General features: G+C 43.2%; 1 protein-coding gene across 1 annotated transcript in view; it reads left to right on the top strand.

Moving 5' to 3' along the window:
* LOXHD1 (lipoxygenase homology domains 1) overlaps positions 1-3,003 on the top strand; it is a 235,433-nt gene extending 232,430 nt beyond the window's left edge. Inside the window, exon 30 of the mRNA XM_036746173.1 lies at positions 2,518-3,003. Coding sequence (XP_036602068.1) covers positions 2,518-2,998 — 481 coding nt within the window. The 3' untranslated portion in view covers positions 2,999-3,003. The remainder of the gene's footprint in view (positions 1-2,517) is intronic.
* The last annotated feature ends 9,334 nt before the right edge of the window (positions 3,004-12,337 follow it).

Here is a 12,337-nt window from a genome sequence, read left to right as displayed (position 1 = left end):
GGCTTGACCTCACTCGCTATCCCGGGAATGATCTCATTTCCGTACTTGTCTAAAGCTCTTGGAACCAACTGCTGGCCAATCGGAGAATTCTGGGGCTGACCTTGCAAGGTCATCTCATCCATCCCCTCCCCCCCCCCCCCCGCCCCAACTTTAGGTGAGACAACATAAGCTATTCCAGATAGATAATAACCTCTCTTATTCACAAGAACTTTCAAAAGGGAGATTCTGCAGGTTCGTTTTTTTTTAATTATAGGTCTTTACATTTCGTGATTATGAGATATTTATGTAGTATTAAAGGCTTTCTATCTTGCCATTATGCAATGTATTTATATAGGGATAGGGATCAAACTTGTGATTCCAATGATCCAGGAATCTCCTGGAAGAGGAAACTCTCTCTACCAATACAAATCCGCACTTTGTCTGCAGCTTAAAGTCTTAAAGAGTTCTCTAAGACACGGAGAGGTAGGCTGTGATTTGCACAGGCTCATAGTGACAGTGTCAAAGGAAGGACTTGAACCCAGGCCTTCTGGACTCTGAGGCTATCTGCCATCCCATCTTGCCCCTCTTCATTTTGCATATCATACATGTTAATGATTTTTATTTTCACACCAAGCAAAAACTTCCACAAATTTTAAGTGAACCACTTCATTGTTTTTTAAAAATACCAGGGCTCTACATCTGCATCCTTTTCCCTTCTATTATTTCTCTGCCCTGTTTCAACAGGCCATTTCTCCTGATTCTTGGGGACATATGCACTTTCCATTCTTCTGCTAGATTCTTCATCATCAACAAATGAGGCAACCTGAGTTCCAGGCATGTGGTGGTGCTAGCTCTAACCAGCTCACTAAAGCCCACCTTTAAAAAAAAAAAAAAAGCGTGTGCATTTACATCTCAGAAATCAGCAATTCTATAGAGCAAGACTTAATTTATTGTTCTCTTGATTGTCTGCTCTAGACTTAAGAAGGTCTTAATACTTAAAAATGTGTGTGCACACGTCTCCCCTCCTCATCCCAGCCTGGTTGTTAAATATTTACCAGCACACCCTTGTATTGTTCTATAAACATTACTTACCACCACTGCTTACCACTCCATATAGCTGAGTGCAGAAAAGCTTATTATTACCCGAAGGCTGGGCTTCAGGACACGAATTCGGTTTTTTTGGCCAAAAGGAATCATGAAAACTGTCTCCTAAGTCATGGGGAAGCTGTGATCTATACTAGTGAAGGGTCCTCTCTCACAGATGAAATCACAGGACTTCTGAGGGATTGGAAAATATTTCACATTATCTCACCCAAGGTGGTATGTACTAGAAAACTCCTTGGCATCTCTGACAACTAGGGAATTGTAAAATTTCAGAGCTGGGAAGAATCTCAGTGGTCATCTAGATATAGGATCATGGCTCTGGAACTGGAAGAGGCTTCAGAGGTCATTGAAACATGGGGAGATAGCTCTAGAGATGGAGAGGACCTTGAAGATCATCTAGACCAGGGATTCTATTCCTTTTTTATGTCATAAATCCCTTTCTCATTCTGGTAAACCAGTGGAACACTCTCAGACTCAGATTTTGAAATGCATAAAATAACATACACAGGATGACAATGGAAATCATCTATAGTGAAAATATGTAATTTTTTTCTATCCAAAATCCCATATTCTCTGAAGTCTATCCATAGATCTATTCAGGTCCACGGACTCCAGATTAACAACCTCTGTTCTAGACAGAAGATCATAGACTGAGAAACAGAAAGAACCTCACGGGCCTTCTAGACATAGGCTCATAACTCTAGAGTTGGAACTATCTAGTCTAATACCTGCATTTTACAGAGGATAGAACTAAGGACCAGAGAGTTAAAGTGATTTGTCCAGGGTCACAAACTAGTCAGTGGCAGAGTAAGGGCTGAAACCCAGATCTCCTGACTGCTAGACTCATACACCTTCCACTGCACCACACTGCCTATCCTGTCTGCCCTGATTCTTTTCTTCTTGGTGGTAGCATCTTGCTTTTCAGTAGCCCCACATCTTTATATAACTCCTCCTTTGATAGCACCCACTCACATGAAGCCTGCAAGGACCTCTTATCCCCCAGACTATACAGTATCCCTCATTCAGATATTCATAACACCTTCCTACAGATTAGAAGCAGCCATTCCTACTTTTAAAATCCATTGGACCCCACACTGATATCTGGACTTCTACTCAATTCATGTCTTTGGAGGGAAGAAGGTATTTTTTTCTCTATAGCCAGTAAACAAGGGTAATATGCCAATCAAGACCAGAAGGACCATCAGCTTCAGAGATGGGAGGTGTCTTAAAGATTATCTAGTCTAGTTCCCCAGTTTTACAAATGGAGAAACTGAAATTTAGAGGTTACACAGAGAGCTGGTGGCAGACCTTGGTCTGGACTCTGATTCTCAGATTTTAAATCTAGGATTCATTCCACTATAACCCTGGAAGATCTTGGATAATTTTCCCTCGGATTTCAAACTCTTCCCTTTCTTTCCCACCCTGTTTCTCCAGGTACTTTTTTAACTGTGACTACAAAATCCCCCTAAAGAAAAAGAAAAAATACTTCAAGGTGTTCGAGGTAACAAAGGTGACCGAGAGCTTTGCCAGCAAGATCCAGAGTCTGGTGCCAGTCAAATATGAGATCATAATCACAACGGGTTATGAACCTGGAGCAGGCACGGATGCCAATGTCATGATCACTGTCTTTGGGGCCAATGGTGACACAGGGAAGCGGGAACTCCGGCGGCGTATGCGCAACCTTTTTGAGAGGGGCCACACTGACCGATTCTTCCTGGAGACTCTGGACCTGGGGGAGCTGCGCAAGGTGAGGCTGGAGCATGATGGCAAAGGTCCCAGCTCTGGCTGGCTGGTGGAGAGGGTAGAGGTCACCAACACTAGCAATGGAGTCGCCACAATCTTTGCTTGTGGAAAGTGGCTGGACCCAAAGAAGGGAGATGGGCTGACATGGAGAGATCTCTTCCCTTCAGTCTGAGGGGGAATAAGAATGCCCAAGAGTCTCTTCATCTCTGCCCTTCTATCTGCCATGGTGTATCAGGAGTGCCGAGTTTATAATCTCAAAGAGGATCATAAACATGTCTGAAAGGTTCGGAATCGCCGGATAGAAGAAACTCTCAAAGTAGAAGGCAGAAGAATCAAAACATTTATTTAGGCTCCACAGTAACCAACCCATGAACCAGAAGCCCCATTTTGATATGTTGATCATAATCTTCCAGGCCCAATAAGTACGCCTTGAAAGAGTAACCAGGAGGCTACAGAGAAACATGATTGCGTAAAGCAAAATCATGTTTCCCCCTTTTATGGTAATAAGATTACCCACTGGACTGAAGTCTTTGTTCAGCTTCCTCCCGTAGATCAGCTCTGCTACTGGCAGCTCCTGCCTCAGCTGTGTCTGTGTCTGAAACTGAAGCTGCAACTGTAACTGACGATGTAACTGTCGTAACTGCCTCTGTAACGGTCGTTGTAACTGTCGCTGGCTCAAACCGGAAAAGGAAAGAGAGAGAAATCTTCAAGCTGTCCTCTCCCCTCTTATAGGGTTTTTGACATCATCAAGCTCCGCCCAAATGACCAGGGCTGATTGGTTCTTGAGTTGGCTCCTCCCCCTAGGGTAGACCAGGTTCTGGAGCTAACACCTCCCCTCAGCCAGCCCCATGACTCCCCACACAGGAAGCCGTCTGCCTCCCGGCATGCTCCCCGGGCCTCCTGCCCCGGAAGAGCAAGCCACAGTGTCCAGAGGCTCAATGAGGCAAGCTGAGCCATTCAAAGAAAACAAAAGCCATTATGGCTACACTCCACCCCTTGTTATAGGATACATAATCTAATCAGCCATGTATCCTAGAACATACATTGTGATCCAATTACAAAGGAAACTAAAACATATCATTCATTATAAAGCAAAACATATCATTCAGTGACATTCCCAAACATTGGTTAACGATTCAAATGTGATCCACCCCTAGATCCCAGCAAAATAATCTCTTCAATCAATCATCCCCAAAATAATTATTAATAATTCAAATGTCCACCCCTAAATCCTTGTATCCATTACATAGGATCAATAATATCATAACAATAAAACAACACAGCAAGGATAACACAAAATAAGTAAACAGAACACTATCATCATTTCCACCCCCCTTGAACGATTGGGGCTCAAAATCTTGGGGTGAGGGGTGAAGGTCTCATTTTCCATAGCTTCTTCATGCTGAAATTGGATGTAGAGATGGCCCTGCCCCCAAAAAGTCCCATTCCAGAGGTCATTTCTTTAACGAGCTGGCAGGAATTCCAAGAATGCTACATGCTTAGGCAGTCACCGGAAAGTGCAGGGTGCTTAAGCCTGAAGGAAACAAAACTAGCAACAAGGTTAGCCAAAACAAAGGACAAAAAGAATAGTCTGTGAATCTATTATTATAACCTATTCACGGTAAAATATATGGTTCAGGGGTACGATTTGGTAATTATTTTCCCCTGAATAGACAACTGTTACAGTGTTGTCCTTCCCATGGGCTATAACTTCTGCAGCCTTTGGAATATCATCTGGCTTCCGTTTTACCCATACCTTAGCTCCTGACTTTATTCTATCAATGGAGCAAGACCCTTTTGCCCCTCTAGTAGTTATTTTGGGAGGAGGGTCAGTTTTCACAAAGGGTATTTTTTCACAGGGGATAATAATGACTTGAACCATCCTATCATTTCTACAAAATTGTACAGGTTTTTTACCCATATTCTGGAGTGTCACAACAATTTCTTTTTGATAATTAGAATCTATCACTCCAGCCAATACATGTATTCCTTGAGCCGCTAATCCTGGTTTAGGTAATATCCGTCCAAGATGATTCTTGGGGATTCTCATACATACTCCAGTAGGGGTTTTTCTTATCTCTTTCCTATTTAACCTAAAATTCTCTATACAATGTAAATCATATCCTGCTGAACCAGGTGTTCCTGGACTTGGTAGTGGGACATCTTCCCTCACAGTCCAAAATTCAATGTTTTGGATCTCACATGTTTGCTGTTCTCTGATCTGCAGATTTGGAGTCATCATTCTGGCTAGAGGTGTACTCCCCCCTAAGGGCCTATTATTCAAATTACGTAAGGCAATAGACAAATTATCCTTCCAATGTCGATATGAATTATTTGAGCTTAATTTTCTCAGCTGTTCTTTCAACAATCCATTCATTCTTTCAATTAGCCCAGATGCTTGTGGGTAATATGGAATATGATATATCCATTCTATATTATTCAACACACAATATCTTTTCACTTCTTTGCCCTTGAAATGTGACCCATTGTCACTTTGAATCTGCATTGGGGTTCCATAATATAAACTTACAATATCTAAAGTTTTACAGGTGTTTTTCTGAGTTGCGTCTTTATAAGGACAAGCCACTAGTACACCTGAATAGGTGTCAACACACGTACATATATATTTACATCCTTTATCCTGGGGTAGTGGGCCAATATAATCTATCTGCCAAATTTGGGCTGGAACTTTTCCCCTTGCTATTTCTCCAGTAACTATCCTAGGAAGAGTTCGTTCTTTTTCTAATTGGCATATACAACACTCCTCTGTTATTTGTTTTAACAACGCATGAGAAATACTGATACCTCGATCCTGTGCCCATCGATGGGTGGCCTGGACCCCTAAATGGCCAGCAGTCTGGTGGACCCATCTTGCTAAGGCTGGGTCATCAGTTGGAGTCGGAGTAGGGACAATACATTCAGTAGCAATCTTTGCTAGTCGATCCGCATGTGCATTGTACTCACGTTCTGGTGTGGTCAGGGTTGCATGAGCATCAACATGAAAAACTGACAGATCTGTAACCAAAGACATGTCCCATATATTTTCCCATAACTCTTTACCCCAAACTTGTTTGCCATGAATCTCCCAATTCTGATTCCTCCATATAGGCATCCACGTAGCTAATCCATTAGCTACCACCCACGAGTCAGTAAATATATGACACTGTCCTCCTTTCTCTGCTCTGATGGCCTGATGCACTGCCATCAGTTCAGCATATTGGCTACTTCCACCTATCCCAGAACTTTCCAGAGTTCTCCTCGTACAGGGGTTATAGGCTACTGCTTTCCAATGTCTCTTCTGTCCTAAATATTTTGCTGTCCCATCAGTAAACCAAGCATGTTTCTTCTGTTCTTCATTTAGTCCGTCATATCCATTATTCCATTTCACTAAGGATGGTACCATCTGTTGCTTAGATTCAAGGGGCTTTTCATTGCTCTCAGTATCAATGTTCGCCACAGATTCATGTAGAGCAGAAACTCCATTTTTGCCTGCTCTGGACCTATTCTGAATATACCACTTCCATTTGATTATGCTTGCCTCTTGTGCATGTCCAATTCTGTGAGAAGCTGGGGTACTCATTACCCAAGTCATAATTGGAATTCCAGGCCTTAATACCACTTCATGACCCAGAGTTAGTTGCTCAGTTTCTACTAAAGCCCAATATGCAGCTAACAGCTGCTTCTCAAAAGGTGTATATTGCACTCCAGATGAGGGCAGTTTCCTTGACCAAAAGCCTAAAGGTACACTTCGGCTTTGTTGTTTTTGCCACAGACTCCAATTTGCATAGTCATCTTGTACAGTCACTTGTAACTCCACTGGCCCATTTTGCATAGGCCATAAGTCTAGAGCTAATTGAATAGCAGCCTTTGCTTCCTCAAAAGCTCTACTTTGTTCAAGTCCCCAGTCAAATTCATATTTCTTTCTGGTGACTTTATACAAGGGTTTTAAAATCTGTCCCAAATGTGGGATGTGGTGTCTCCAATAACCAAACAGCCCTATGAACTTTTGGGCCTCTTTCTTATTGGTAGGGGTGGGAAAATCCTGGATTTTTTGTCGAGCTTGTGGGAGAATTTCTCGCAGTCCTCTATTCCACTGTATCCCCAAGAATTTTACAGTTTGAGCTGGCCCTTGAACCTTTGCGGGGTTGATTTCCCATCCTTTGCTTTTCATATGGTCAATTAATAATACTAAACTCTCCTCCACCTCCTTTATATTCTTTCCCTGTATCATGATGTCATCTATGTAATGTGTAAGCTGTACACCAGGTAACTTTGATTCATCCAAATGTTCAGCTACAATCCTGTGGCAAATAGTTGGGCTATGAATATATCCTTGCGGCAGGCGTGTAAATGTATACTGTCGGCCTTGCCAAGTAAAAGCAAACTGATTCCATTGCTTGGGGTCTATTGGGATTGTAAAGAAGGCATTGGCCAAATCAATAACTGCATACCAAGTCCCTTCACGTTTTTGTATTCTCTCTATTAAAGTAACCGTGTCTGGGACAGCAGCATACAAGGGAGGAGTCACTTTGTTCAGCTGTCTATAATCTACTGTCATCCTCCATGTTCCATCTGACTTTCGGACTGGCCAGACAGGGTTGTTCCATTGAGTAGTTGTAGGGACTAACACTCCTGCCTCAACACATTCTCTTATAGTGTTGGCAATTTCATCTTGCCCACCTGGCACACGATATTGCCTCAAAGTAATTACTTCAGAAGGTTCGGGCAAAGTGATTGGATCCATCTTGATTTTCCCCACTAAGACTGCATTAATGCCTATTTTCCTCACAGCAAATTGGTATTTCCCTTCAGGTAAATTTAAGGTCATACCCTTCAAAATGTCTATTCCAATGATGTATTCAGGAATAGGCACAATAACCACACTATATTCTTTCTTGGGCAACTGTCCAATTTTCATCATCAATTTAACTTGTCTGGCTGATATTTCAGTCCCTCCTAGTCCTGTAATGGTAATAGGAGTTCCATGGCTGAACTTGTCTGGATTTCCATAAATAAGGGTGGCCTCGGCCCCAGTATCTATTAATGCCTCAGTTACCGTACTTGACCCATTTTTCCAATATATGGTCAAGTTAATGTGAGGTCTACAATCCAGCCTGTGTATTTCCTTAATTTGGGCTGGGGCCTGGCCTGTTCCCTAGTATTCCCTTTCATGTGATTCACTTGGGTATGAAGGTTCAACATCTGTAGCATTTGCAGGAGCAGTTCTGATTTCCCTATCTCTCCTGTTATCAAGGCCTTTATCTCTGTACATTCTATATAATTCATTGGTTGGAATTCCATCTATCATTTCAAAACCTACTCCTGCTCTCAATAAAGCAGTAAACATTTCTTTCCTTGTTACTCTCCTTTGGCGCCAAGTTTGCTGGTTATTCACCCTTCTCTCTTGAGGAGATCTATCCCTTCCCCAGTCACCTAAGTCATATAACTGTAAAATCTTATTTATCACTGTTGTAAGACGGCTCCCTACTTCTCCAAGTAATAAATTCAAAATTAGTTGTTTATAAGCAGGGGGAGCTGTCCTAATTATTAAATTCCTATGAGGCAGTTCCATTGAATCATTGTAATATTTGTCTGCAGTTCCTGTCATAATGGCAGTCTTCATTACCTCCTCCTTTAGTCTCATGATACAATCTCTAAGTGAATACCAGGGTCTGTGCTCAGTGGGCCACATAGAATCAGTAGCATATCTCTTATTGCATCCCACAGCGGCTAATGTCAACAGAGTAGTCCCGCTATCACCATCTCCTTGCTGATGATGTTCCCTAAAAGCTTGTTGAACTAGAGGATCATGGCTGATACCTATGAATCTCATGCAGTCTGTCCCATCTACTGATATTCCACCGGCCCCTTGATCACTGAGTCTTACCATCCAAGATATCAATGGTTCTCCTATTCTTTGTCTGAATCTACTCAAAATATCTGTGACCTCTTGCGGTGAGAAATCTTCCTGAATTTCCCTTGTAACTGAATCTTCACCTCGGGTTTCTGTCTTCCTCCTTTGTATGGGTCGAGCCCTTGTCTGATCATTTAACCATCTCCTATTCTCTGTGTGAGGCACATCCTGAACCCCAGTAGTGTTTTGTGCCTCAACCCCTAACATTGTCTCATTCTCTCCCCACTCACTTCCTCTGCCACCATGGCTAGGACGAAGCAGGCAGTCAGGCTCTTTCTGGGCTGGGTTGAAATGCATTCTGGGCTTTTTTGGTCTCCTGTTGCTCTTAGCCACATTAATAGAAAAGTTCTCATTTGAGTCAGTTTGGTCTCCTGCTATCTGAGATTCCCCTTCTTCCTGTGGGGTAGGAGTGCCCCCATGTCTTTCACTTAATCTCAATCTTTCGTATACTAGCCGGTAGGCTGATAACACTATCCAGCTTTGCCTAGATAGTGATGCCCCTGACTGAATCCCAACTTCTCGTAAACACTTTTCCAAATCCCTAGGATCTCCTCTCCGTAGCCTTGGTTCCCAGTTTTCACAGGGTCCAGCTTTTTTAGCCAATTCTTTTGCTAGGGAGGAATAAAATGGATCCTCCCATCCTGGGATATTCATCTCTTCCTCTGAAATTGTTCTGCTTCTAAATAGAGATCTTATACCTAGCGATCCTGTTCGTGACGCCAAATGTATCAGGAGTGCCGAGTTTATAATCTCAAAGAGGATCATAAACATGTCTGAAAGGTTCGGAATCGCCGGATAGAAGAAACTCTCAAAGTAGAAGGCAGAAGAATCAAAACATTTATTTAGGCTCCACAGTAACCAACCCATGAACCAGAAGCCCCATTTTGATATGTTGATCATAATCTTCCAGGCCCAATAAGTACGCCTTGAAAGAGTAACCAGGAGGCTACAGAGAAACATGATTGCGTAAAGCAAAATCATGTTTCCCCCTTTTATGGTAATAAGATTACCCACTGGACTGAAGTCTTTGTTCAGCTTCCTCCCGTAGATCAGCTCTGCTACTGGCAGCTCCTGCCTCAGCTGTGTCTGTGTCTGAAACTGAAGCTGCAACTGTAACTGACGATGTAACTGTCGTAACTGCCTCTGTAACGGTCGTTGTAACTGTCGCTGGCTCAAACCGGAAAAGGAAAGAGAGAGAAATCTTCAAGCTGTCCTCTCCCCTCTTATAGGGTTTTTGACATCATCAAGCTCCGCCCAAATGACCAGGGCTGATTGGTTCTTGAGTTGGCTCCTCCCCCTAGGGTAGACCAGGTTCTGGAGCTAACACCTCCCCTCAGCCAGCCCCATGACTCCCCACACAGGAAGCCGTCTGCCTCCCGGCATGCTCCCCGGGCCTCCTGCCCCGGAAGAGCAAGCCACAGTGTCCAGAGGCTCAATGAGGCAAGCTGAGCCATTCAAAGAAAACAAAAGCCATTATGGCTACACATGGGAGGCATCCAGAATTCACCAGGTCATTCCAAAAACCACTCTTCTGTGTATTGATTGTGCCATTTGGCATGGTGTGTTCCATTCCCCAAACTCCCTGGACGTGAGGAAGATAAAATAAGCCCTGAGTTTTCTTCTGGGATTCACTCCTGACTTGCAGTGCAACAGGACACGTTATTTGCCTGTTTAACAAAAACAATTGTTTTTGTCAGTCAACAACATTTATTTAGCGCTTACTCTGCCCCCAGACACTGTGCTGAGCTATTATGGATACAAAGAAAGGTAAAAAACATGGTGCTCTCCCTCACAGAGCTCACATTCTAATAAGGATGGCATGCTCCTAAAAAGGTCCAGAGTAGACAGAAGGCAATCTGGGCTTTGGGCTTCAGGTGGAAAAGGCACTGGGTCAAGGGTTCAGTGGTTTCCATTTTTCAATGTTGCATTTTACACTTAGGGGTTTTTAGCCACTGGGTGGATAAAGGAAGCAGAGAGGAAGACATATTCTCTGGTTTTTTCTTAGCCACTTGGCCTTAAAAGCACCAATCCCTAGTAAGGTTATGTAGCAGAAAGAACACCTCTTTAGGAGACAGAGGAAACCTGAGTTTAAATCTAGGTTCTACCACTGACTGACTTCATGACTTTGAACAAGTCTCTGGGTCTCATTTTCTCGTATGTGAAAAATAAGAGTTGGGCAAGAGAATCCCTCTATAAGGTTCCTTGTAGATCTCAGAGGCCTGTCCTAGGCCCCCTTCTCTTCTCTTTTTGATCATCTTACCTAGGTTTAATTATCATCTCCTGGTAGATGGTTCCCAGATCTATCTATTCATTCTGATCCTATGATAGGTAGTGGTGTGGTAAAGAAGCCTGCATCTGCTCATCTTCTGACCTCTGATGCTCCCAGCTCCCAGCTTCCTGGTTTACTCTCCTCTAAGACATGTCATGTGGTGGGGTGCCAAGCTAGGACACACCATAGGGTTTGAATTGGGATTGGGGCTTTACCCAAAGGAGGCAAGAGGAGACAAAAGAAAGCTGAGGTGGTCAATTTTTAAGCCATAATTAATTAACACTTTTAAAAGGAAAGCTGGAACAAATACAGTAAATGCTGACCAACCCCCACAGTGAGCAGCGTTCTTGGCAAGTATTGCGGGTGCTAAGAAGCTGTCTTTTTCCTGTTCCAATAAATCCAGTGTCAAGCAGAAGAAAATGGTTGTGGAGTGTTTTTTTGTTCAGTGATTTACGATCCTATGGAAAAGAGATGATGTTCGTTCACCACTTCATTCTACAAGCATTTAAAGCACTCTCCCTCTGTGTCCAGCCCTATGAAGGAGCAGTAGGGCACACAGTAGGGGTAGGGGTGGGAGTGGGATGCAAAGCCCTAGACCCTGACCGACTCGCCCGTCTCCTGATGATTACCCTTGGCCGGTTCACAGAGTGGAATGTTGAGGGCAAGGAGCCATCCAACAAACATCCCCGAGGCCCCACTGTGCCCAGAGACTGTTTCCAAAAAAGAAATCGAAGGCTCAGCCTCTGCCTTCGAGGAGTTTATGACCTAAGCAGGGAAGACAGAGCCCACAGGAATGAATTGATTTCTAGAATTGTCACAAAGCAAGCAGTGGAAGGGAATGGGAAGGGCATCAGATTCAGAGCCTGAGAAGTTAAGTCCGAATCTCAGTTCTGCCACTTGAGACTTGGGTGATTTAGGCAAGTTCTTGGTCTCAGTTTCTTAATCTGTAAGTAAAGAGTTTGGACTAGATTAGCTCTCAAGCCTATGATCCTGTATCAACATGGAGAGTGCAGTGGAAAGAATGCAGGCTGAAGTCAAAGGACCTGGGTTCGAATCTCATCTCTTACTACCACTTACTGTCTGTGTGACCCTAGGTAAATCCTTTCAACTCTGAGCCTGTTTCCTCATCAGCAAAACAATGGGGTTAGACTAGACCAGTGGTATCAAACTCAAATAGAAACATCCACTAAACTGTACACAAGGATCTCCATGGGCCACCTATCGAATTAGCTTTTAAATGTTTTATTATCTATGTTTTGTATTTTTTTTTGTTAAATATTTCCCAACTACATTTTTAATCTGGCTGGGGGGCCAACTCTAAAATACAG

Source organism: Trichosurus vulpecula, chromosome 1, assembly GCF_011100635.1.
Source record: "Trichosurus vulpecula isolate mTriVul1 chromosome 1, mTriVul1.pri, whole genome shotgun sequence".
NCBI classification, from domain to species: domain Eukaryota; kingdom Metazoa; phylum Chordata; class Mammalia; order Diprotodontia; family Phalangeridae; genus Trichosurus; species Trichosurus vulpecula.
This window is presented reverse-complemented; position numbering and strand designations above follow the sequence as displayed.